This window comes from Macaca nemestrina, chromosome 17 (genome assembly GCF_043159975.1).
Source record: "Macaca nemestrina isolate mMacNem1 chromosome 17, mMacNem.hap1, whole genome shotgun sequence".
In the NCBI taxonomy this organism is placed as follows: Eukaryota; Metazoa; Chordata; class Mammalia; order Primates; family Cercopithecidae; genus Macaca; species Macaca nemestrina.
Window position 1 is genome coordinate 84,282,795 of NC_092141.1, and position 27,462 is coordinate 84,310,256.

At 49.7% G+C, this 27,462-nt stretch overlaps 1 protein-coding gene across 3 annotated transcripts in view; it reads right to left on the bottom strand.

Annotated features, from left to right (window-relative positions):
• Positions 1-18,468: 18,468 nt before the first annotated feature.
• Positions 18,469-27,462, bottom strand: part of LOC105469160 (growth factor receptor bound protein 2) — an 89,783-nt gene continuing 80,789 nt past the window's right edge. For all 3 annotated transcript variants that reach the window (XM_011719816.3, XM_071083582.1, XM_071083581.1), the window contains 3 exons: positions 26,181-26,303; positions 22,047-22,215; positions 18,469-20,939 (listed from right to left, as the gene is read on the bottom strand). In XM_011719816.3, the coding sequence (XP_011718118.1) occupies positions 20,754-20,939; positions 22,047-22,215; positions 26,181-26,303 (478 nt within the window). In that variant the 3' untranslated portion in view covers positions 18,469-20,753. The remainder of the gene's footprint in view (positions 20,940-22,046; positions 22,216-26,180; positions 26,304-27,462) is intronic.

The following is a 27,462-nucleotide window of genomic DNA, read 5'->3' on the forward strand; positions in this document are numbered from 1 at the left end:
CTCTGGGTAGTCATAGGCAAGCTAAAAATTGGGTATTCTCTGGCTGGGCATGGTGGCTCACGCCTGTAATCCCAGCACTTTGGGAGGCCGAGGTGGGCGGATCACTTGAGGTCAGGAGTTCGAGACTACCTTGGCCAATACGGTGAAACCCCATCTCTACTAAAAATACAAAAATTGGTCGGGCGTGGCAGTGGGTGCCTGTAATCCCAGCTACCTGGGAGGTTGAGGCAAGAGAATTGCTTGAACCTGGGAGGCAGAGGTTGCAGTGAGCCAACGTTGTGCCACTGCACTGCAGCCTGGGTGAAAGAGTGAGACCTTGTCAAAAATAATAATAATAATTGGGCATTTTCCTATTATGGAAGAGGAGAGGGGAAGGTGGCAGATAGCATGTCCGCCCAGATGGATAGATGAAGAGAAACATCTACTGAGGAAGTATACGATTCCTCTGGCCTTAGGCTGGATATTTTATTTTATTTTATTTTGTTTTTCGAGACGGAGTTTCGCTCTTGTCGCCCAGGCTGGATTGCAATGATGCGATTCAGGTCACTGCAACCTCCATCTCCTGGATTCAAGTGATTCTCCTGCCTCAGCCTCCTGAGTAGCTGGGATTACAAGCAAGGGACACCAGGCCTGGCTAATTTTTTGTATTTTTAGTAGAGATGGGGTTTCACCATGTTGGTCAGGCTGGTCTCAAACTCCTGACCTCAAGTGATCAACCTGCCTCAGCCTCCCAAAGTCCTGGGATTACAGGCTTGAGCCACTGTGCCCGTCCAGGCTGGGTATTATATACATTAGTCACGTCTCCCAAAAACCCTAGGAGGCCAACATCATATTCTGTCATACTGCTGAGGAGACAAGCTCAGGGGCATCAGGCACCTTGCCCAAGGTCACATAACTAGCAGGATCTGGAGCTGGGACCAAGAACCCGGGTCTGTGGGATTTCATTATGCACCGCCCCAAATTCATACTTTGAGGCCCTAACCCCACAATGCAGTGGTGTTATCAGTTTGCTCTCATACTGCTGTGAAATACCTGAGACTTGGTAGTTTATAAGGGAAAGAGGTTTAATTGGCTCATGGTTCCGCAGGCTGTACAGGGAGCATGGCTGGGGAGGCCTCAGAAAACTTCCAATCATGGCGGAAGGTGATGGGGAAGGGACATCCTACATGGCTGGAGCAGGAGAAAGAGAGCAAAGGGAAAGGTGCTATATGCTTTTTTTTGTTTGTTTGTTTTTTGACAGGGTCTCTGTTGCTCAGGCTGGAGTGCGGTGGCATGATGTTGGATCACTGCAACCTCTGCCTCCCAAGCTCAAGCCATACTCCGACCTCAGCCTCCCCAGTAGCTGGGATTACGGGCGCCTGCCATCACGCCTGGCTAATTTTTGTATTTTTAGCAGAGATGGGGTTTCACCATGTTGGCCAGGCTGGTCTCAAACTCCTGACCTCAAGTCATCTCCCCACCCAGCCTCCCAAGGTGCTGGCCCAGCTGCCCTGTGTTTTCGTTTGCGATCATGCTCCTCACCCATCTGTACTTTGAGTTCTACAGCTGAGGGGGAGAGGCCTTCTCCCCATGGATTACTTTTCTCAGACTGCAAAAGTGTTTGGAAGAGCGTCCTCATGGTCAGAAGGCATTTGAAAAACAACTTATATTCCTTACTCAGAACGAAATAGTTTTTGTTTAGTTTTTTTGAGACGGAGTCTCACGGTGTCACCCAGGCTGGAGTGCAGTGGTGCGATCTCAGCTCACTGCAACCTTTGCCTCCTGGGTTCAAGCAATTCTCCAGTCTCAGCCTCCTGAGTAGCTGGGACTACAGGTGCCTGCCACCACGCCCAGCTAAATTTTCATATTTCTAGTAGAGATGAAGTTTCTACATGTTGGCCAGGCTGGTCTTGAACTCCAGACCTTAAGTGATACACCCACCTCGGCCTCCCAAAGTGCTGGGATTACCGATGTGAGCCACTGCGCCCGGCCCATTTGCTCCTTTAATGAACTTTCATCTTCACTAGTGGTCTCAGGACAAGCAGAGCAGGCAGTGGAAGAGCCTTGGAGCTCACCTGGCCATGGGCTTAAATGTGTCATTTAGACATGACTTTGAGGCTAGGCATGGTGGCTTTCACCTGTAGTCCTAGCACTTTGGGAGGCTGAGGCAGGAGAATTGCTTGAGGCCAAGAGTTGAAGACTAACCTGGCCTGTAACATAGCAAGACCCTGTCTCTAAAAAAATAAAAAATAAAAAAAAAGACAGAATTTTGTCTGGATGAGATCAAATGCCAAACCACTGCACACAGACAGGTAATTCAGTAGGGAAGTGAGATCAACATTTGTACAGAGAAATCAATACCTTCCCATAGAAAAATGACAGCTAGTTAGAAAATGGGAGGCCGGGCATACTGGCTCCCGCCTATAATCCCAGCACTTTGGGAGGCTGAGGTGGGCAGATCACTTGAGCTCAGGAATTAAAGCCCAGCCTGAGCAACATGGCGAAACCCCATCTCTACAAAAAGTACAAAAATTCTGTGGGCATGGTGGTACTTGCCTATAGTCCCAGCTACTCAGGAGGCTGAGGCAGGAGGACTGCTTGAACCCAAAGGGTTGAGGCTGGGATGAGCTGCGTTCACACCACTGTACTCCAGTCTGGGTAACAAAAAGAGACCATGTCTCGATAAATAAATAGATAGACATAAATTTAAAAATAAAAATAAATAAATTAGCTGGGCACAATGGCACATGTCTGCAGTCCTAGCTACACGGGAGGCTAAAGTGGGAGAATCACTTGAGCCCAGGAGGTCGAGGTTTCAGTGAGCCATGATCGCACCACTGCACCCCAGCCTGGGTGACAGAGCAAGACCTTATTTAAAAAAAAAAAAAAGGCCGGGTGCGGTGGCTCAAGCCTGTAATCCCAGCACTTTGGGAGGCTGAGACGGGCGGATCACGAGGCCAGGAGATCGAGACCATCCTGGCTAACACAGTGAAACCCCGTCTCTACTAAAAAAATCCGGCCACTGCACTCCAGCCTGGGCGGCAGAGCGAGACTCCGTCTCAAAAAAAATAAATAAATAAAAATAAATAAAAAATACAAAAAACTAGCCGGGCGAGGTGGCGGGCGCCTGTAGTCCCAGCTACTCGGGAGGCTGAGGCAGGAGAATGACGTAAACCCGGGAGGCGGAGCTTGCAGTGAGCTGAGATCCGGCCACTGTACTCCAGCCCGGGCAACAGAGTGAGACTCTGTCTCAAAAAAAAAAAAAAAAAAGATGGAAGAAGATAAGGGTCTGCTTTAAAATATCAACAAAGATGATAAAATATCTGGGAACAAATGTCACAAGAAACACGCAAAATCTCCATAAGGAAAAAGTTCCCAAAGGACATGAAACTGGAAAGACATGCCAAGTCCTCGGATAGGGAGACTCAACAACATAAAACGCCAGTTCTTCTTAGTTTACAAATTTAACATGATCCAAATAAAAACACCAAGAGCCTTTTTTCTGGAAGGAAACAAGCTGATGCTAAAGTTTACATTGAAAATATAAATAAGGCCAGGTGTGGTGGCTCATGCCTGTAATCCCAGTACTTTGGGAGGCCGAGGTAAGCGGATCACGACGTGGTCAGGAGTTCAAGACCAGCTTGGCCAACATGGTGAAACCCCATCTGTCTCTCTCTCTTCTTCTTTTTTTTTTTTTTTTGTGACAGAGTCTTGCTCTGTCGCCCAGGCTGGAGTGCAGTGGCGCGATCTCAGCTCACTGCAAGCTCTGCCTCCTGGGTTCACGCCATTCTCCTGCCTCAGCCTCCCAAGTAGCTGGGACTACAGGCGCCCACCACCACGCCTGGCTAATTTTTTGTATTTTTGGTAGAGACGGGGTTTCACTGTGTTAACCAGGATGGCCTCGATCTCCTGACTTTGTGATCCACGCACTTCAGCCTCCCAAAGTGCTGGGATTACAGGGGTGAGCCAACGCGCCTGGCCTTTTTTTTTTTTTTTTTTTTTTTTGAGATAGGGTCTTGCTTTGTTGCCCAGGCCAGAGTGCAATGGCGTAATCTCAGCTCACTGCACTCTCTGCCTCCTGGGTTCAAGCGATTCTCCTCCCTCAGCCTCCTGAGTAGCTGGGACTACAGGTGTGCGCCATCACATCCAGCTAATTTTTGTATTTTTAGTAGAGACAGAGTTTCACCATGCTGGCCACGCTGGAACTCCTGACCTCAAGTGATCTGCCCGACTTGGCCTCCCAAAGTGCTGAGATTACAGGTGTGAGCCACCATGCTGGCTGGGGAAACTCCATCTGTATGAAAATACAAAAATTAGCCAGGTGTGGTAGCCAGTGCCTGTAATCCCAGCTACTCGGGAGGCTGAGGCAGGAGAATTGCTTGAATTCGGGAGGCAGAGGTTGCAGTGAGCTGAGATCACGCCATTGCACCCCAGCCCGGGCGACAGCGAGTTTCCGTCTCCAAAAAATAAAAATAAAAAAGGAAAAGAAAAGAAAAGAAAAGAAAATATAAACAAGAAGAGCCAGGACATTCTGAGAACAGCAATGGAAAAAGAATGGCCCGATCTGACATCAGAATCTTAGTGTGCGGCACTAGCCCACAGACAGACTGCAGAGTAACAGAGGCCCAGAAACAGGAGCCCAGTGTACAGAACACACGGACACTCAGAATACAGAACGTACCCTCTCGCAGGGGGCTGCCAACGGACCTGTGAGTAAATACTATCCAGACAAGCATGTAGCCATCTGGAAAAACGGAGAGCTGAATCCATCTCTCACACCAATATCAGGATACCTTTAAACAAATCAAAGATTTACACAGGCCAGGCGCAGCGGCTCACACCTGTAATCCCAGCACTTTGGAGGGCCAAGGGGAGATCGCTTGAGCTCAGGAGTTGGAGACCAGTCTGGGCAACATGGTGAAACCTCATTGCTATTAAAAATACAAAAACTTAGCCGGACATGGTGGTGCGCGTCTGTGGTCCCAGCTACTTGGGAGGCTGAGGTGGTAGGACTGGTTGAGCCCAGGAGGTGGAGGTTGCAGTGAGCCGAGGTCATGCCACTGCACTCCAGTCTGGGTGACAGAGTGAGACTCCATCTCAAAACAAAAAAAGGCCAGGCACAGTGGCTCACACCTGTAATCCCAGCACTTTGGGAGGCCTAGGTGGGTGGATCACCAGAGATCAGGAGTTCAAGACCAGCCTGGCCAACATGAGGAAACCATCTCTACTAAAAAATACAAAAATCAGCCAGGCGTGGTGGCACATGAATGTAGTCCCAGCTACTTGGGAGGGTGAGGCAGGAGAATCACTTGAACCCGGGAGGCGGAGGTTGCAGTGAGCCAAGATTGTGCCATTGCCCTTCCAGCCTGAGCAACAGAGCGAGACCCGTCTCAAAAAAAAAAAAAAAAAAAAAAAGAAAGAAAATACAGCTGGGTGCGGTTGTAATCCCAACACTTTGGGAGGCTGAGGTGAGAGATCACTTGGAGCCTAGGAGTTTGAGACCAGCCTGAGTAACATAGTGAGACCTCATCTCTACAAAAATATAAAAATTACCTGGGTGTGGTGGTGTGTTCCTGGAGTCAGCTACTTGGGAGGCTGAGGTGGGAGGATGGCTTGAGCCTGGGAGGTTGAGGTTATAGGAGCTGCAGCTGTGTCACTACACTCCAGCCTGGGTGACAGAGTGAGAGCCTGTCTCAAAAAACCCGCAAAACCAAAAAACAAAAACGTATGAATTCTTTTGCCCTCAGTAAGAACAGAATAAGAATCATGGATGGGCCCAGGGCTGACCAGAAGCTGCCTAAACTCAAAATGATTTACCAGGTGTGGGCACTAGGATAGATTAACCCACCTTGCGCTAGTTACTTAATACACCTTTTCCTGTGTAATCTTATAACCTACACTCAGCCTAAATTCTTTTTCTTTTTTTTGAGATGGAGTCTTGCTCTGTCATCCAGGCTAGAGTGCAGTGGTGCAACCTCAGCTCACTGCAACCTCTGCCTTCTGGGTTCAAGTGATTCTCCTGCCTCAGCCTCCCAGATAGCTGGGATTACTACACGTTACACCACACCCGGCTAATCGGTGTGTGTGTGTGTGTGTGTGTGTGTGTGTGTGTGTGTGTGTGTGTGTGTGTGTGTGTGTGTGTGTGTGTGTGTGTGTGTGTGTGTGTGTGTGTGTGTGTGTTTTAACAGGGAGTTTCTGTCACCCAGACTAGAGTGCAATGGCGCAATCTTGGCTCACTGCAACCTCCGCCTCCCAGGTTCAAGCAATTCTCCTGCCTTAGCCTCCCAAATAGCTGGGATTACAGGCACCTGCCACCACGCCTGGCTAATTTTTGTATTTTTAGTAGAGACGGGGTTTCACCACGTTGGCCAGGCTGGTCTTGAACTCCTGATCTCAAGTGATCCGCCCGCCTTGGCCTCCCAAAGTGTTGGGATTACAGGTATGAACCACCGCTCCCGGACAATTTTTGTGTTTTTAGTAGAGTTGGGGTTTTACCATGTTGAACAGGCTGATCTTGAACTCCTGACCTCAAGTGATCCACCCACCTAGGGCTCCCAAAGTGCTGGGATTACAGAATTGAGCCACTGTGCCCATAGGAAGATGGAGGAAGGGAGGATGGAGGAAAGAGGGATGGAGGAAGGGTGGATGGAGAAAGGGGGGATGGAGAAAGGGGGGATGGAGGAAGAGGGGATGGAGGAAGAGGGGATGGAGGAAGAGGGGATGGAGGAAGGGAGGATGGAGGAAGGGGGGATGGAGGAAGGGGGGGATGGAGGAAGGGGGGGATGGAGGAAGGGGGGATGGAGGAAGGGGGGATGGAGAAAGGGGGGATGGAGGAAGGGGATGGAGGAAGGGGGGATGGAGGAAGGGGGGATGGAGGAAGGGAGGATGGAGGAAGGGGGGATGGAGGAAGGGGGGATGGAGGAAGGGGGGATGGAGGAAGGGGGGATGGAGGAAGTGGGGATGGAGGAAGGGGGGATGGAGGAAGGGGGGATGGAGGAAGAGGAGATGGAGGAAGGGGGTATGGAAGAAGGGGGCAGGCAGTTGGGATTTCGAGACTGCAGGGGAGTAAAAGCCCCCTGGGAGCTGGTCAGGAAGGGGTTCTCAGCAGATGTGGGGTCTGTAGAGCCAGTTCTCATGACAGTCTGGGGATAAGCAGAGAGCAGAGAGGAGGGGCTGAAGGTTAGAAAGGAGAGGACAGTGGCCAGGGCAGAGGTGGCCTGTGAGTAAATACTATCCAGACAATCATGTAGCCATCTGGAGAAAAGGAGAGCTGAATCCATCTCTCACACCGATATCAGGATACCTTTAAACGAATCAAAGATTTACACAGGCCAGGCGCAGTGGCTCACGCCTGTAATCCCAGCACTTCGGAGGGCCAAGGCCAGGGGATCCCTTTAAGGGAGGAGACCACCCCTCATATCACCTTATGCCCAATTTCTGCCTCCAAAGAAAGAAGTAAAAACTAAAAGGGAGAAATGAAATCTACAGGCAGACAGCCTGGCGCCACACCCTGGGCCTGGTAGTTAAAGATCGACCCCTGACCTGATTGGTAATGTTATCAATAGATTACAGACATTGTATAGCAATGCACTGTGAAAATCCCTATCCTGTTTTGTTCCAATCTAATTACCGGTGCGTGCAGCACCCAGTCACATACCCCCTGCTTGCTCAATCAATCACGGACCCCCTCACACGCACCCCCTTAGAGTTGTGAGCCCTTAAAAGGGACAGGAATTGCTCACTCGGGGAGCTCGGCTCTTGAGACAGGAGTCTTGCTGATGTCCTCGGCCGAATTAAACGCCTTCCTTCTGTAACTCGGTGTCTGAGAAGTTTTATCTGCTGCTCGTCCTGCTACAACTTGAGTTGAGGAGTTGGAGTCCAGCCTGGGCAACATGGTGAAACCCCAGTGCTACTAAAAGTACAAAAATTTAGCTGGACATGGTGGTGCGTGTCTGTGGTCCCAGCTACTTGGGAGGCTGGGGTGGTAGGATTGGTTGAGCCCAGGTCTTGCCTGCAATCTTGGAGAAAGGTAGATGCTGACCGAAGGCAAAGACTCACAAGGGATTTGGTTGGCCAAAGGCTTCAAGAATTGGACCAGGTGCAGACTGTATGAGCTCTTAATGCCAAGATCCTAATCAGCAACTGTCACGATGCACTTAATCATTTCAGTTGCAAAATACCTGTGTACATAATCATGTTGGATCCTCAGAGCAAACCTAGTGACATTTATGTTGGTTTGATTTTTAAACAGATGAAGGAAGGGGGTGAGAGGTTAAGGGCCCTGGTCATGGCCAGGCGCCATGGCTCACACCAGTAATCTCAGCACTTTGGGAGGCCGAGGCGGGTGGATCATTTGAGGCCAAGAGTTCAAGACTAGCCTGGGCAACATAGCAAAACCCCATTTCTATTAAAAATACAAACAACGGCCGGGCGCGGTGGCTCAAGCCTGTAATCCCAGCACTTTGGGAGGCCGAGACGGGCGGATCACGAGGTCAGGAGATCGAGACCATCCTGGCTAACACAGTGAAACCCCGTCTCTACTAAAAATACAAAAAAAACTAGCCGGGCGTGGTGGCGGGTGCCTGTAGTCCCGGCTACTCGGGAGGCTGAGGCCGGAGAATGGCGTAAACCCGGGAGGCGGAGCTTGCAGTGAGCTGAGATCCGGCCACTGCACTCCAGCCTGGGCGGCAGAGCGAGACTCCGTCTCAAAAAAAAAAAAAAAAAAAAATACAAACAACTAGCCAGACATGGTGGAACGTGCCTGTAATCCACTTGGGAAGCCGAGGTGGGAGAATCGCTTGAACTCGAGAGGTGGAGGTTGCAGTGAGCCGGGATTGCATCACTGTACTCCAGCTTGGGCTATAGAGTCTTGCTCTGTTTCTTTTTCCTCTTTTCTTTTTTTTTTCTTTCTTTTGAGACGGGGTCTTGCTCTGTCCCCCAGGCTGGAGTGCAGTGGCGTGATCTTAGCTCACTGCAAGCTCTGCCTCCTGGGTTCACACCATTCTCCTGCCTCAGCCTCCCGAGTAGCTGGGACCACAGGCGCCCGCCACCATGCTCAGCGAATTTTTTGTATTATTAGTAGAGATGGGGTTTCACTGTGTTAGCTAGGATGGTCTTGATCTCCTGACTTTGTGATCTGCCCACCTCGGCCTCCCAAAGTGCTGGGATTACAGGCGTGAGCCACTTCACCTGGCCAACAGCAGCAGTTTCTTACAATCCAACACAATCGTGTCTGCTCCTCTGCTTAAAACCCCTCCAGGATATGGCTGCATAAAGCCTTGTACATCAGCCGGGCGCTGTGGCTCACGCCTGTAATCCCAGCACTTTGGGAGGTGGAGGCGGATGGATCACGAGGTCAGGAGATTGAGACCATCCTGGCTAACATGGTGAAACCTAGTCTCCACCAAAAACACAAAAAAATTAGCCGGGCGTGGTGGCGGGCGCCTGTAGTCCCAGCTACTTGGGAGGCTGAGGCAGGAGAATGATGTGAACCCGGGAGGCGGGGCTTGCAGTGAGCTGAGATCTGGCCACTGCACTCCAGCCTGAGGGACAGAGCGAGACTCCGTCTCAAAGAAAACAAAAAACAACCTTGTACCTCAATGTTCATAGTCGTGTTATTCACAACAGCCAAACAGAAACATCCCCAATACCTGTCAATTGGTGAATGGATCAACAAAATGTGGTATATCAGGGCAATGGAAAATTATGATTCCATCATAAGAAGGAGTGAAGTACCAGCTGATCCATGCTGCCATGTGGATGAGCCTTGAAGACATTATACTAAATAAAAGAAGCCACATCCATAAGCCACATATTGGGATTCTGTTGAAATGAAATGTCCCGAATAGGAAAATCCATAGAGACAGAAAGTAAACGGTGGTTGCTGGGATCTGGGAGAGGTTGGGGGATAGATAATAGGACATGATTGCTAAAGGGTATATGATTTCTTTTCCTTTTTTTTTTTTTGAGATAGGGTCTCACTTGTCATCCAAGCTTGAGTGCAGTGGTGCAACTGGGGCTCACTGCAGCCTCCACCTCCCAGGCAAAGTTGATTCTCCCACCTCAGCCTCCCAAAGTGCTGGGATTACACGCCTGGCTAATTTTTGTATTTCTTGTAGGGGTGAGGTTTTGTCATGTTGCCTAGGCTGGGGTATATGGTGTCTTTTGGGGTATGACAGTGTTCTAAAATGGATTGTGGTGGCTGGCACAGTAGATCATGTCTGTAAATCCCAGCACTTTGGGAGGCCGAGATGGGAGGATCGCTTGAGGACAAGAGTTTGAGACCAGCCTCAGCGACATAGTGAGACCCCATCTCTACTAAAAAACATAAAATAAAATGGATTGTGGTGATGACTGCATAACTGTGAATACTAAAACACATTGAATAATATACTTCAGATGGGTCACTTACATGTTACATTGATTATGTCTCCACAAAACTTTTTTTTTTTTTTTTTTGAGACAAAGTCTTGCTCTGTCACCCAGGCTGGAGTGCAGTGATGCCATCTCGGCTTGCTGCAACCTCTGCTTCCTGGGTTCAAGTGATTCTCCTGCTTCAGCCTCCTGTGTAGCTGGAATCATAGGCATGGGCCACCATGCCCGGATAATTTTTGTATTTTTAGTAGAGACTGGGTTTTACCAGGTGGGCCAGGCTGGTCGTGAACTCCTGACCTCAAGTGATCTGCCCCCATCGGCCTCCAAAAGTGCTGGGATTACAGGCATGAGTCACCATGCCCAGCCTAAAATCTTTAAAATTTTTAAAATTTGCTAGGCGTGGTGGTACCACCTATAGTCCCAGTTCCTTGGGAGGCTGAGGTGGGAGGAGGGCTTGAGCCCAGGAGTTTGAGGCTGCAGTGAGCTATGATCACACCACTGTACTGCAGGCTGGGCCATGGAGCAAGACTCTGTCTCTTAAAAAAAAAAAAAAAAAAAAGGCTGGGCGGGGTGGCTCATGCCTGTAATCCCAGCACTTTGGGAGGCCGAGGCGAGTGGATCACCTGAGGTCAGGAGTTCAAGACCAGCCTGACCAACATGGAGAAACCCCGTCTCTACTAAAAATACAAAATTAGCCGAGTGTGGTGGTGCATGCCTGTAATCCCAGTTACTTGGGAGCCTGAGGCAGAAGAATCGCTTGAACCCCAGGAAGCGGAGGTTGCAGCAAGCCGAGATCGCGCCACTGTACTCTAGCCCGGGCAACAAGAGTGAAACTCTATCTCAAAAAAAAAAAAAAAAAAGGCTGGGCACGGTAGCTCATGCCTATAATCCCAACACTTTGGGAGGCCGAGGCGGGCAGATCACTTGAGGTCAGGAGTTCAAGAACAGCCTGGCCAAATTGGTGAAACCCTGTCTCTACTAAAAACACAAAAATTAGGCCGGGCACGGTGGCTCACTCCTGTAATCCCAGCACTTTGGGAGGCTGAGGCAGGTGGATCACGAGGTCAAGAGTTCAAGACCAGCCTGGCCAGCATGGTGAAACCCCATCTCTACTAAAAATACAAAAAAAATTAGCTGGGCATGGTGGTGCACCTGTTGTCCCAGCTACTCAGGAGGTTGAGGCAGAGAATTGCTTGAACCCAGCAGGCGGAAGTTACAGTGAGCCAAGATTGTGCCACTGCACTCCAGCTTGGGCGACAGAGGGAGATTCCATCTCAAAAAAAAAAAAAAAGGCCGGGCGCGGTGGCTCAAGCCTGTAATCCCAGCACTTTGGGAGGCCGAGACGGGTGGATCACGAGGTCAGGAGATTGAGACCATCCTGGCTAACACGGTGAAACCCCGTCTCTACTAAAAAAAATACAAAAAACTAGCCGGGCGAGGTGGCGGGCGCCTGTAGTCCCAGCTACTCGGGAGGCTGAGGCAGGAGAATGGCGTGAACCCGGGAGGCGGAGCTTGCAGTGAGCTGAGATCCGGCCACTGCACTCCAGCCTGGGCGACAGAGCGAGACTCCATCTCAAAAAAAAAAAAAAAGAAAAAAAAAATTAGTCATGGTGGCGGGTGCCTGTAGTCCCATTTACTCAAGAGGCTGAGGCAGGAGAATTGCTTGAACCCAGGAGGCGGAGGTTGGAGTGAGCGGAGATTGTGCCACTGCACTCCAGAGTGAGACTCAGTCTCAGGAAAAAAAAAAAAAAAAAAAAAGGCCAAGCGTGGTGGCTCATGCCTTTAATCCCAACACTTTGGGAGGCTGAGGTGGGAGGATCCCTTGAGTGCAGGAATTCAAGACTAGCCTGGGCAATATAGTGAGACCCCATCTCTATGAAATTTTTTTAAAAAATTAGCTGGGCATGGTGGTGTGCACGTGCCAGCTACTCAGGAGGTTGAGGTGGGAGGATCACTTGAGCCCAGGAGTTCAAGGCAGCAGTGAGCTATGATCATGCCACTGCACTCCAGCCTGGGACAGCGAGACCTCGTCTCAAAAAAAAAAAAAAAAAAAAGGGCATAAGAGAGAAATTGGCTTATCCTATGCAGCTAGGTCTGGAGAGTGGGGTTCGTGCAGAAGAGCCAGCACCGCCTGTGAGGAGATGGTGCGGGTGCTGGTCTTATGAGAGCTGCCACTGCTGCTTCCTTCTATTTTAGATGACAAGCAATTCTACTTCCTTTTCCAAAACCTCATATTTTTCTTTCTTTCTTTCTCTTTTTTTTTTTTTTGAGACGGAGTTTCGCTCTTGTTGCCCAGGCTGGAGTGCAATGGTGCAATCTTGGCTCACCGCAACCTCCGCCTCCTGGGTTCAAGCAGTTCTCCTGCCTTAGCCTCCTGAGTAGCTGGGACTACAGGCATTTGCCACCATTCCTAGCTAATTTTTTTTTTTTTTTTTGAGACAGAGTCTCACTCTGTCGCCCAGGCTGGAGTGCAGTGGCGGGATCTCAACTCACTCAAGCTCCGCCTCCCGGGTTCATGCCATTCTCCTGCCTCAGCCTCCTGAGTAGCTGGGACTACAGGCAACTGCCACCACACCCAGCTAATTTTTTTTGTATTTTTAGTAGAGACGGGGTTTCATCATGTTAGCCAGGATGGTCTCGATCTCCTGACCTTGTGATCCACCCACCTCGGCCTCCCAAAGTGCTAGGATTACAGGCATGAGCCATCACGCCTGGCCAAAACCTCATATATTTCACTGGGCCTCTCAAGTTTCTCCCCAGGTCCTATCCCCAGTGCCGTCCCTGGATAGGCAGTGTGGCTGCTGTAACAGACACCTCTCCTCCCCCCACATCAGCGGTGCAACACAGCTGATTTTTGTTTTGTTTTTCTGAGACAAAGTCTTGGTCTCTCTCTGCTGCCCAGGCTGGAGCGCAGTGGCAGAATCACGGCTCACTGTAGCCTCGACCTTCCAGACTCAAGCAATCCTCCTGCCTCAGCCTCCTGGGTAGCTGGGACTACAGGAGCACACCACTGTGTCGGTCTAATTTTTTGTAGAGACAGGGTCTCACTATATTGCCAGGCTGTTCTCAATCTCCTAGGCTAAAGTGATCCTCCTGCCTCGGCCTCCCGAAGCGCTGGGATTATAGGAGCCACCGTGCCCCACCCTAGACATGTTCCAAATCTAACAGGTGCTCTGGGTCTTCTGCCGGCTCTCCTGCATCCACCCATAGGCAAGAGAAACAACAAAGTGGGGAGGCCACAAGGCCCAAACACACCACACACGTCAGGACTGGAGCGCATGGCTGCTTGGAACAGAAATGAGGTTGGGCACATGGTCCAGACAACTGGGAGAGAGCCGGGTGAGGTCACTGGGCAGGCTCCACCACAGAGCCTGACTTCACTCAGCTAACATGACCCCAGCCTCTTCCAGGCTATCTGGATTCTGGTCTCCGCACCGCTGCAAGTTAGGTGTTCTAAAACTCATCTTTCATCATACCGCTCATCTATAAGAGCTACAGAAGCAGCCAGGCGCGTGGCTCACGCCTGTAATCCCAGCACTTTGGGAGGCCGAGGCGGGTGGATTACCTGAGGTCGGGAGTTTGAGACCAGCCTGGCCAACATGGTGAAGCCCCGTCTCTACTAAAAATACAAAAATTAGCTGGGCGTGGTGGCACACACCTGTAATCCCAGCTTCTGGGGAGGCTGAGGAAGGAGAATTGCTTGAGCCCAGGAGGCAGAGGTTTCAGTGAGCTGAGATTGTGTCACAGCAATCCAGGCTGGGTGAGAGTGAGACTGTTTTTTAAAAAAAAAAAAAAAAAAAAAAAGCTACCAAAGGCTCCTGTGTCAACAGGCAGAATGGGCATCACTCAGCCTGCATTCAAGGCCCCCACAAACCCCACTTGGGCTGTTTCTTCCTCGCTGCAGGAGGCCACTCAGGCTCCCTCGAGCCATCTCCAGGCAGGTGCTTGCTCCCACCACCAGGCCTCTACCAGACCACCTGCCCTGGTGTCTATTAGTCCTATTAGTCACTGTCCAAACTCATTTCACCCAATCCCCAGGGCAAGTCCCATCTGCCTCCAAGCCTCCCTTTGAGCCTGTGCTGTCTACATTTCCTCTTTTAAAGTCTCTCTCATGCAAGGGCTTGCATAATACAAGAATCAGAACTGAAGAGTGCATCTGTGTCAAGGACAGAAGGCTCCCGTGGGGCAGTTTCCGGTTTCAGGGTGACTCAGAGCAGCAATGCCACCATGCAGCAATGGAAAGGGGTGGCTGATGGTGTGGGAAGACACGGGGGCCCTCCTCAGCCTCCAGTTAAAGGGGAGAGAAGTGCCTCCAATTCCACACGCCCCAGGAATGACATTCACCGACAATCCCCATAGGTGTGGGCAACACATCTGTAACAGAGTAAATGAAAGAGTACACCCCTCGCCCCTTGCTTCCCTAGCACAGCACAGGATGAGCGGTGGGGTTACAGCAGGAGGCAAATGTCCACCCTTTCACCCCAGGCTCGGGCCCTTCCACAGGCCTGCAGCACGAGGCGAGCTCTCAGGACCTGGCAGCTGCTATTTTGGAGGCCAACACTGCTGTCACCACAACTCATACCCAAGGAATGGCTGCAATAGCCGTGCTTTCTCAATCCGAATCCAGGAATGTTAAAAAAGAAGGCTGGGGCAGGGCCCGTTGACTCACGCCTGTAATCCCAGCACTTTGGAGGCCGAGGTGGGCAGATCACGAGGTCAGGAGATCAAGACCATCCTGGCCAACATGGTGAAACCCCATCTCTACTAAAAATATAAAAATTAGCTGGGTGTGGTGGCGGGTGCCTGTAGTTCCAGCCACTTGGGAGGCTGAGGCAGCAGAATCGCTTGTACCTAGGAGGCGGAGGTTGCAATGAGCTGAGATCACACCACTGCACTCCAGCAAGAGTCAGACACTAACTGGAAAAAAAAAAAAAAGAAAAAAAAAAGAAGGCTGTCCTTGGAGACCTAAGACCAGTGTTGCTCTCGGATGGGCCAGAGTCGAGACTTAAAATATGTCTCAGTAATTTCTTTTTTGGATGGGGTATAGTATGGCTTTTAAGTGTTAGTTTTAAAAGTAGTGTTTAGAATGCACTGAGCAGTAAGTGGCTTAATCAATATCACTATCATGCAACATTGATCTATCAGTGCTGTTGGCACACAGAATTGTATTCTTTTTTTTTTGAGATGGAGTCTCACTCTGTCGCCCAGGCTGGAGTGCAATGGCACGATCTCAGCTCACTGCAACCTCCGTCTCCCGGGTTCAAGCGATTCTCCTGCCTCAGCCTCCCAAGGAGCTGCGATTACAGATGCCTGCCACCACACCCACCTAATTTTGGTATTTTTAGTAGAGCCGGGGTTTCACCATGTTGGCCAGGCTGGTCTTGAACTCCTGACCTCAGGTAAGGAGGTAAAGACCAGCCTCAGACTCCCAAAGTGCTGGGATTTCAGGTGTGAGCCACCATGCCTGGCCTGTACTCTTATTTCTTCAGTGGTGGTAAGTACCCCCAAGGAAAGCCATTATTTGGGATTCTGACACCAGCCTTCCTAGGGGTGAGCATGATTCATCTGCCTTGGCACAGCTGACTGCAGGGAGGAGCCAGGACCCCACCAGACTGGGGCTAAGCTTCAGAAGCTCCCAATGAACACATCTTAAGCCATGTGCATCTTTCTCTTTATTCGTGAGTATAAAATGTGGCTCTGGTCTGGGGAATTTGTATTTATTACACATGTACACACAGTATCTCAAGTTAAAAGTATTTCCAGCCAGGCGCAGTGGCTCACGCCTGTAATCCCAGCACTTTGTGAGGCCGAGGCGGGTGGATCACAAGGTCAGGAGATTGAGACCATCCTGGCTAACACGGTGAAATCTTGTCTTTACTGAAAATACAAAAACAAAATTAGCCAGGTGTGGTGGAGGGCACCTGTAGTCCCAGCTACTTGGGAGGCTGAGGCAGGAGAATGGTGTGAACCCAGGAGGTGGAGCTTGCAGTGAGCTGAGATCACGCCTGCACTGGCCAGAAGGCTCCTGGAAGAGGCTGGGAGAATTCCCAAGGCACCCCACCCAGATGCCTTCCCAGGAATCCTGGATCCCTGAGGAGGGAGATACAATCACTAAGAAATCTGTGACCAAACTGCTGCTGATCACAGAAAAGTGGTGATTTTCCCATTAATTCTGAAACAAGTCAAATGTGAGGGAGGGGACAAATTGAGCAAACAGCCTCAAATGAGGCTGAGTCACCATGCCCAGCCTTTTCAATTAAATAGCTCCATTTTGTAAATTTCTGCTCAGCTTCAAGGAGGCCAGCCCAAGTGGACCACAGAACTAGCAGCCTTGACTCTCGCTGGGTCAAGATCCTTATCACATATAGCTACTGCAGGGGAGGGTCAAAAACGTCCCAGGCCAGGCACATACGCACACACACACGCCTGGATTCCCAGCACTTTGAGAAGCCAAGGGTTGGGGGATATCTTGAGCCCAGGAGTCTGAGATCAGCCTGGGAAACACAGACCCCACTGTACAAAAGAATGAAATGAGCCGGGTGCAGTAGCGTATGCCTGTAGTCCCAGCTACCTGGGAGGCTGAAACGATCACTTGAGCCCAGGAGATTGAGTCTGCAGTGAGTTATGATCGCACCACGGCACTCCAGCCTGGGTGGCAGATAAAGACCCTGTCACAAAACAAAATGACCCACAGACCTCCCCTGCTCAGTGTGGTTAAACCAAGAATTCAAGTCAGGATTTCTTGGGTATTTTTTTTTTTTTTTTGGTGATAGGTCTCTCAGGCTGGAGTGCTGTGGCACGACCTCAGCTCACTGCAACCTCCACCTCAGCCTCCTGAGTAGCTGAGACCACAGGTGTGCATCACCACACTCAGGTCATTTTTGGTAGACATGGGCTTTCACCATGTTGCCTAGGCTGGTCTGGCATCCTTGAGCTCAAGCAATCCACCTGCCTCGGCCTCTCAGTGTTGGGATTACAGGTGTAAGCCACTGAGCCTGGCCCTTACTACCTTTTTTTGAGACGGAATCTTGCTCTGTCACCCAGGCTGGAGTGCAGTGGCACGATCTTGGCTCACTGTAACCTCCACCTTCTGGGTTCAAGCGATTCTCCTGCTTCAGCCTCCCGAGTAGCTGGGATTACAGGTGCCCGCCACCATGCCTCGCTAAGTTTTTAATTTTTAGTATAGATGGGGTTTCACTATGTTGGCTAGGCTGGTCTTGAACTCCTGACCTCCTGATCCACCCGCCTCAGTCTCCGAAAGCGCTGGGATTACAGGCGTGAGCCACCATGCCTGGCCCTTTTTTATTACTTTTTTGAGACAAGGTCTCACCCTGATGCCCAGGATGGAGTGCAGTGGTGCAACCACAGCTCACTGTGGCCTTGACCTCCTGGGCTCCAGTGATCCACCTCAGCCTCCCAAGTAATTGTAACTACAGGCGTGTGCCACTGCATCTGGCTAATTTGCTTTTTGTAGAGAGGCGGGGAGTCTCCCTATGCTGTCCAGATTGGTCTCAAACTCCTGGGCTCAAGTGATCCCCCACTTTGACCTCCCAAAGTGCTGGGATTACAGGCATGAGCTACCATGGCTAGCCCTCATTGCTTTTTTGTTAAGTATTCTTTGCCTCTGTAGCCAACGTGTGTGTAAACATGCCTCGTCTCACCCTAAAAGCAGCCTATTGAGCAAACAAGTAGGTTTTAGTTACTTAGCACATCAGAATCATTTCTTCATAGGTGTTTCTGTCCTTCTCCTTGTTTAACACAGAGAACAGGAGAACGAAATAAGCCAAGCTCTTTATCCTCCCAAAGTCCTTGGTCTAGACCAGAGTCCCCAAAGCGTGGTCAGTGGTTTCTCTACATCAGAAACAGCGGGGCATGTCTGTGTCCTCAAAGTTAATGTCCAAGGATGGGGGGCGGTTTGCAATTCTGTACTATTAATAGGCTCCCCAGGAGTTCCTGACAGCTAACTATGGGCATCGCTCCCAGGAGGGCCTGTGAGCCCCACATGCTCCCCTAGGGGGATGTAAGCTGGGAGTCTGAAATAAGGACCCAAGATTCCTGACTCCCAAGGCGGTTTTTAAATTTTTAAGGCAGACAAGGGGAAAAAAAGATACCAAGTGAAGAATTCATTGTATGTTTATTATTCACAGTTAATCACTACCTACCAAATGCTATCCGCAGAGTTAAAGGATTAAGTACATAGGTCTTTCTTTAAACACTGATTTTTTTTTTTAAATATATACACACAAAACTTAGTTCAGCAAGGCTTCATGATATACACCAATTCCAAAATAAAACAATCAAATGGTCCAGGTGCAGAATGCCAGATTCCTTTTATCATCAGCGAGGAAAGGAGAAGCAGAATGAGGAGTGAGGGAAGGCAGGGACAGGCTCTGCCCAGAAGGGCTGCCGCCTCCTGGCACAGCGAACGCTCCAGGCCCAGGCCCTGTTCATATTCAGAGTCGGAGGGAGACTCCCATCAGCCGCTTTGGGACCGAGAGGACCAACTGTCACCAACTCTCCGGAGATAGGGAGGCAGCCTTGTTTTTGTCGTGGAAAGGGGAGTGGGTGGAGAAAAAGATTACAGGCACATCACTACAGGGGACCAGAAGTGGAGAGAAGACAGAGATCTCTGCCGAGGCCTTGGTCTTTCCAATCTTGCCTTCCCCAACTCTCCCTGCTTCCTGGGACCATCTGTAGGGGTGGGGAGCAGCAGTCAACACAGCCCACTGGCAAGGGAGGCACAAGCAGCACTCTGGCTTCCCAATGCTGCCCTCATGCTCATCTGGACAGGTCAGGGGACACAGGATGAAAGCCACAGCCCAATCTAAGAGGAAGACAGGTGAGAAGTGAGTACTCTCATTGTGCACTCCAGCACAGGAATAAGGTGAAACCTGCTACAACTGGAGGCTGCGTTCCCATGACTTCCTCCTTCGCTCTCCTTGTCTGGGGCTTGCTGGTTCCAGGGGTGCATATAGTGATGGGGTGGGGGCCACAACCCCCGAGACAGTGAGGACAGGCTTCCAACCCCCTGTAAGCCAGATCCAGTGGGATGTGGGAGAGCTGGGTGGTCACCTTCCCTCTTGCCCCGGTGGCCCGTCACACTCACACTGCAACCTGGACAAGCAGTTCCCTGAACCCCCAAGGGGCTCACACACCTTAAAGCTGGAGCTTAAAGCCTCCTGGCTTAGTACAAGCAGGAGAATGCCTCACCTTCTACTCCTGCTTGTCTCCCTTGCTCTACCCTGCCCCAAGGGAAAAATATTTACACAGAGTAGGAGACAAATTGGCTGAAAAGCTCTGGACTGTCTTTAACTTATTTTAAAACAAAACAAATTAAAAACAAAAACAAAAACAAAAACCACCACCACTCAGAAGCAACCCTCGAAATAAGGAAAAAGGCACTATGAAAAAACAACATGCTCGATAATCCCACTGGAAGGGCCAACAAAGTGGAAAGAGACAGGCTGTTGGGAGGGCTTTTTTTTTTTTTTTGAGATGGAGCCTCGCTCTGTCACCCAGGCTGGAGTACAATGGCATGGTCTCGGCTCACTGCAACCTCCACCTCCCAGGTTCAAGTGATTCTCCTGCCTCAGGCTCCCGAGTAGCTGGGATTACAGGCGCATGCCACCACACCCAGCTAATTTTTGTATTTTTAGTACAGACAGGGTTTTGCCATGTTGGCTAGGTTGGTCTCGAACTCCTGACTTTGTGATCCACCCACCTTGGCCTCCCAAAGTGCTGGGATTACAGGCGTGAGCCACCACGCTGCCCGGCCCAGGCAGGCTTTCTAGGGAAGCCATGGAGGCAGCGACATGCTTTCCTTCTACCCCACTCTACTGCCAACTTGGACAAAATACACTGGGGGTCTGGGCTGGAAGGCAGATTCCTACAAGCCCCCTCCTCTGGAGGAAGTTAAACAGCAAAGGCGTCGAGCTGCCCTGCCCGCTCCTTTTTGTGTGTATATATGAAGAACACAGAAACAGTGGTTCTTCTTTCAGTCATTCCAACTAAAACAGACATTTTGCATAGAGAGAATACCAGCCCACTTGGTTTCTTGTCTTTTATTATTGGCGTCAGCTAGGACTATACGTGGCCTTAAACGTCATGCACTGATGGACAGAAGAGAAAAAAGGATGAAAAAAAGGGCAAAGGAGGGGAAAGAGGAGCAGCAGTGAAAATTTGTAATAAAAACTCTTAATTTATAGGTAAGTTTTGGCATTTTTAAATCCAACGCCCCCTCCCACCCCCTAAAGTTCCAACCAAAGTGAGAGGGTCACAGGGTGACCCGGCCAGGTGTTCTGCACTCCCTCACAGGCTGCTGTTAGTGGCAGCTTGTGGGTTTAATTCTTTTGTATGTGTTTTACATTTTTCACTTTCTTTAAATAATTGCTTCTTGATTCTTAGACGTTCCGGTTCACGGGGGTGACGTAATTGCGGGGAAACATGCCGGTCTGCCCGTGGCAAGCTCCTTTCCACCAGTTGGGGTCTGAGTTATCCATGACATGGATAAAATCTCCCCGGCGGAAGCCCAGCTCTCCATCCTCCTGAGGATCAAAGTCAAAGAGGGCCTGGACGTATGTCGGCTGCTGCAAAACAGGAGCAGGAAAAACCCATATTGCATTCCTGGTCTGTGGCCGGCCACCTCCAAGGCCAGACGGGTTCCAGGGGGAAACGAATGCGTGCCAAATTCTCCATGTTTTCTAAACTCACCTCCCATCTCCCAACCCCCCATTTATTCTTACCTCTTCTAAGTTTACAGGCCAAACGGGTTTAGTGTGATCTTTCCCAGTGCTCAGAAAATGCTAGAGTATGTCTCCCAGAGGAGGGTGGCCAACTGTGCCATATTATCAAGTAGAGGGCAGGCAGTGCTTGGAGGGGAAAGTTCTTCAGAAACAGCCGTCTGTGTTTAGGCTGTGGGCCCAGAATCTGCAAATCCCTTCTACCACACCCTTAAGATATTAGAGCCTAAAATTCTGGAGCTCGCATAACATAAGGGACTCTAACTGTAACTTATGACCAGGGCTCGAGGGACAGGAACGGTGCCGACCTCACTCCCTCACAAGCATAGTTTTCCTCATAATTTGCCTCCAGGGACAGGATCTTTGGGTGGGTGTGTTAAAGACCATCTCCCTAGAGAGACTGGCAAGCTGGCTACACACTGCCTCTGGAAAAGCAAAAATCCTATATTTAAAACAACAAATGTTTCTTTTTCTTTTTTTTTTTTTTTTTTTTTGAGATGGAGTCTCCCTCTGTCACCCAGGTTGGAGTGCAGTGGTACAATCTCAGCTCACTGTGACCTCCACCTCCTGGGTTCAAGCGATTTTTCCATCTCAGCTTCCCAAGCGCAGGTGGGTGCCACCACATCTGGCTAATTTTTGTATTTTTAGTAGAGACAAGGTTTCACCATGTTGGCCAGGCTAGTCTCAAGCTCCTGACCTCAAGTGATCTGCCTGCCTCAGCCTCCCAAAGTGCTGGGATTACTGGCATGAGCTACTACGCTGGGCCAGAAACAAGAAATTTTTAGTGTGAATGGAAGGTAACGTGTTCAGTAACGAGCACAGAAGCCCCAGTGGCAATCCCTGAAGGGCGCCTGCATGTTGATTGAGGGTCACCTCCCCTTTCCCACAGGAATGCACACTGAGGAGCTATTCTTAATTTCTAAAATGATCCCATCTCACCCTGATGAGGCTTACCTGTGGCACCTGTTCTATGTCCCGCAGGAATATCTGCTGGTTTCTGGAGACAGATGTAGATCTGTGATAATCCACCAGCTCATTCAAAGAATTGAACTTCACCACCCAGAGGAAGTACTTGCCGGCTCCGTCTCGGAGCACCTTGAAGTGCTGCACATCGTTTCCAAACCTGGGAGGGACAGAGAGCACATGGACCGGCTAAAGGCTCTAACCTGGCAAATCGAAGGCTATCTGCCCATATAAGCGATATCTTGAGAGAACCACTGTCCCGGCAGCACTCCTCAGGGACTGCAGAGTAACAAGTTTCCTCACTGCGTGTCCCTGGAACAGACCCCTCCCTATGACTGATGGGCACCAGGACAACATGAAGAAACCAGACAGGGACAGGCCATCAGTCACTCTCATTCTGAAGATGTTTGTAAGATAAAGAGTCCAGGCTGGGCACGGTGGCTCACACCTGTAATCCCAACACTTTGGAGGCCAAGGCGGGCAGATCACTTGAGGTTGGGATTTTGAGACCAGCCTGATCAACATGGAGAAACCCCATCTCTACTAAAAATACAAAAGTAGCTGGGCGTGGTGGTGCATGCCTGTAATCCCGGCTACTCGGGACACCAAGGCAGGAGAATCACTTGAACCCAGGAGGCGGAGGTTGCAGTGAGCTGAGATTGCGCCACTGCACTCCAGCCTGGGTAACAAGAGTGAAACTCTGTCTCAAAAAAAAAGAAAAAAACAGTCCATGTGCCCTGAACCCTAACAAATAAAACAGCCTTACTTAAGACAAAGAAGTGTGACTTAACTTCCTTTGAATAAAAAAATAATTAAAATGTTATATGCAGGAAGAAGGTGAGGAGGGCTGGAAATACTTTCAACAATTCTCTCGTAACTGGGAATAGTTCCAAGTCATGTTTTCCATTCAGGAATTTTAGATCCACTCACGGGGAAAAGGTCTCTGAATGAAAGGACACACTGGCACAATAAAAGAGGCCCAGGCTTCGAAACCCAAAAGCTTCTCCATCACCAGATCACACCCTTTTACACTGGCTAGCAAAACCAGCAACAGTGTGGCTGGCTGGTACTAGCTCACAGGGTCTGTCACAGGATATTTGGCTAGAACACCAGCCCAGCGAGGGCGCTTCTGCCTGTCCTGTTCACCTGGCCAGGCGCTCAAAAAGGCATTCTCGGCCAGGCGCGGTGGCTCACGCCTGTAATCCCAGCACTTTGGGAGGCCAAGGTGGGCGGATCACAAGGTCAGGAGATTGAGACCATCTTGGCTAACACGGTGAAACCCCGTCTCTACTAAAAATACAAAAATTTAGCCAGGTGTGGTGGCATGTGCATGTGCCTGTAGTCCCAGCTACTCAGGAGGCTGAGGCAGGAGAATCGCTTGCACCCAGGAGGCAGAGCTTGCAGTGAGCCGAGATTGGGACACTGTACTCCAGCCTGGGTGACAAACGAGACTCCGTCTCAAAAAAAAAAAAAGGGCATTCTCCGAGAGTGCTTTTTCAATGAATGGAGTCCCTCCTCTCCTTCAGTCCTTTAGTCTTTCAGCTGACGGAAACTAGAGGCGTCAGAAAATCAATCCAGCAGGTGGCAGCACTGAGCTTCAAGGAAGCCAGTGAGCACAAGATGCCCCGCATTTGGAAAAAATACTGCTTTACATGTAAGACAAAATGTGAAAGGTGAAAGCTTCATTAGCAAGGGTATATCCCACGGCACTTCTGGCCCCACAGAGGCCTACTTCCACCCATGCAATGCAGGTGGTTTCTAAAAAAGCCCAGGGCCCCAATAATGAGCAGCATGCTAACTACTGTGTTTCAAATCACAGGCTCAAAACATCCTAAAACTAAGAAACATCTGAAGACTGTTGATTCTTGAACCTCTTTTGCAAAGGGGTGTGTCTGTTGTTAAAGAGAGTCATGACACCTGTTTTGCTTCTAAAACAATAAATGCATTAAATCCTTAAAAGATTCTACTTGAGAAAATGGAAGTTTGAGAGCTTCTGCTGAGCAAACAGGCAGCCTCCAGCCGAGCACGTGGCTGCCCCCGTGGTTTTGGCCACCACCCAGTGATTTATTGCTTGTTCCCCTCATTTTATATGGTTTCAGTTACATTTGGGTCAGCATAAAACTAAAGAAGACAGGTGACAGTTTTTCTTTTCTTTTTTAAAGATGGAGTCTTGCTCTTTTACCCAGGCTGGAGTGCAATGGTATGATCTTGGCTCACTGCAGCCTCGACCTCCGAGGCTCAAGCAATCCTCCCACCTCAGTCCCCAAAATAGCTGAGACTACAGGGCAAGAGCCACCATGCCTGGCTAATTTTCGATTTTTGCAGAGATGGGGTTTTGCCATGTTGCTCAGGCTGGTAGCGAACTCCTGAGCTCAGGCAATCCACCCGCCTCTGCCTCCCAAAGTGCTGGAATTACAGGCTTAAGCCACCATGCTGGGCCACAACTATAAATTTAAAATCTACATTTCAAAAAAAAATCTACATTTTAATCACACATTAAGTGATTCTAAAACCAAATAAGATACTCAGTTCATTCATTTATTCTTTTTTTTGAGACATAGTCTTGCTCTGTCACTCAGGCTGGAGTGTAGTGGCGTGATCTTGGCTCATCCTCCTCCCGGGTTCAAGTGATTCTCCTGTCTCAGCCTCCTGAGTAGCTGGGATTACAGGCACATGCATGCCACCAAGTCCAGGCCATTTTTGTATTTTTTTTTAGTAGAGACAGGGTTTCACCATGTTGGCCAGGCTGGTCTCGAACTCCTGACCTCAGGTGATCCGCCTGCCTTGGCCTCCCAAAGTGCTAGGATTACAGGTGTGAGCCACTGTCCCCAGCTTTTTAAAAATTTTTTGAGACAGAGTTTTGCTCGTCGCCCAGGCTGAAGTGCAGTGGCGCCATCTCGCCTCACTACAACCTCCGCCTCCTGGATTCGACTGATTCTCTGGCTTTAACCTCCTGAGTTGCTGGGCCTACGGGTGTGTGCCACTATGCCTGCGTTATTTTCTATTTTTAGTAGAGACAGGGTTTCACCATGTTGGCCAGGCTGGTCAGTTCATTTTTTTTTTTTTTTTTTGAGACAGAGTCTGGCTCTGTTGCCCAGGCTGGAGTGCAGTGGCCGGATCTCAGCTCACTGCAAGCTCCGCCTCCCGGGTTTACGCCATTCTCCTGCCTCAGCCCCCCGAGTAGCTGGGACTACAGGCGCCTGCCACCTCACCTGGCTAGTTTTTTTTATTTTTTAGTAGAGACGAGGTTTCACCGTGTTAGCCAGGATGGTCTCGATCTCCTGACCTCGTGATCCGCCCGTCTCGGCCTCCCAAAGTGCTGGGATTACAGGCTTGAGCCACCCAGGCCCGGCCTCAAAAACAATCTTAATGTAATGTAAATTAAGTAGTGATCTGAATGTTGAACCTAATCACTTCTTTATATATAAGTGATGAAGTGATCTGTCAGACTCCTGGGGAGGGTCTTATGATAATACATTAACTAGAAAAGAACTGAAAGCAAAAAACATATAGAAATAACAATTTAATTCAAAATCCTGACTTCACAGATGAGGTGCGAATTGTTGAGAATCTTCAAGTGCTGATTTCTATTCTCCACAATTCTCCATGGCGACAGAACTTCTTGTCTTCTCCATTCCCTGCTTACCTGCTCCCTTTCACACCTCAACTTTCCACCGGGAAATGCGAGCCCCAAATCCCCTGCAGCAGCCTTCTTAAGTGACTGTGAGGGCCTAGGATGGGGCTGGTGGATTTAAGCCAGGGGATCTGAGCAAGGCAAGCCAAGGCAGCCGACAGGCGCACCACTATTCCATTTGAGAGAACTGCGGGAATCCCTCAGAGGGCAGAAGCTCAGGAGTGCTGGGCACTAGGGAAAACTGGCAGGCTCCAGCTGGCTGCAGGTGTGCTCCTCACCTCCTGAAGGCTGTGTCCACATGGGAATCTACATCCAGTGCTTCTAGAACTCATTTTGAGAGGAGCCAGAAATTAGGATTTTAATGTGAAATGAAGATACTGTTTAGGCTAAGCCTCCACCATTTTGTGTGTAGCCAGGCACCTGACCGATGGCTTCACAATTTGGATCAGTCAGAGACAGGATTCCAGGCAACTGCAGCAGGAAATACTTACTTGACAGAGAGGGAGAAGTCCCCAGGAGCGCTCTCACTCTCTCGGATAAGAAAGGCCCCATCGTGCCGCTGTTTGCTAAGCATTTCTTCTGCCTTGGCTCTGGGGATTTTGCCAAAAAACCACCTAAGGAAGGAAGGCAAGCTGGTCAACATCTGCTTCCCCACAAAGAAACGGGATATCCAGCCTTCGAAATTTGAGTAACACAACACTCCTTGCCAGAGGAAGGGGCCTCCCTCCTCATCCTCCAGCCTCACAGTGCCCAAGATCGACATTGGGTCAGGTCCCCAGAGATGGACCTTCAAAGGTCTTTACCCTACTCCATTTCCCAGAAAGCGACTCACCCAAGGCACTAATCATGGGGTCACTCTTTCTATAGAGGAAGACATTTGAAAATGGGTCTTCCAGGTCAAAGCGCCCTGGACTCCCTACTGACTCATGACAAAGGTGTCTGGGGAAAAGCCCAGGCCTTTGGGTTTGGTGTACGGGATGAACTGGCCAAGGAGAGACTGGCCCCTTCCTGCAGCCATGTGATAAGGTCCTGGCTTCACCACAGTGGGACTAAGGGAAAGTGGGGAGGAAAGCTGGAGGGCCAGGAGCTGGAGGCAGGGTTACTTCTGCTAACAGCCCAAAGGCAAAAGGTTCAGACGGTATGAGGGTGCCTCTACCAGTAACTAAGGTCAGCATTCCTCTCAAGGCCTGCCTTTGTGGTCACTGCTCAGAGTTCAGCTTTCAGAAGCCACTAGGAATATTGTAATTTACCATATGTGCAGTAGTTAGCTGCAAAATTCAGATTTTTGAGGCAAGTTGCAGACTCTTTTGTTCCCAATTGCTGATTCACCTTGGCCAGAAGAAAAAGTGGCTAAATTCATGAAAAACTGTGAAGCAACTGGCTGTGGCTTATCAAGAGGAAGAGGAGAGGAACACTTCTACAAGAGCTTAAAGTCAAGCTGCCCAGCTATTTCAAATGAAAACTATAACTAATTAGGAAGGAGAAACTGTGAAAACCATGTTCTCTTAAAATTGTCTTTAGTTATCAATTTTAAAAGCAAAAGTTATATCAAATAAAGACCTATTTACATGGAAACTGGCATTCATTTAATATGCTAATTTGATATGGAAAGTCCTTTTAATGGACCAGCTAGTCCATTAAAGTTGTAAATCTGACTTATGTATCTTTTATTTATTTATTTTTTTTGAGAAGGAATCTCACTCTGTCGCCCAGGCTGGAGCGCAGTGGCGTGATCTCGGCTCACTACAAGCTCTGCCTCCCGGGTTCATGCCA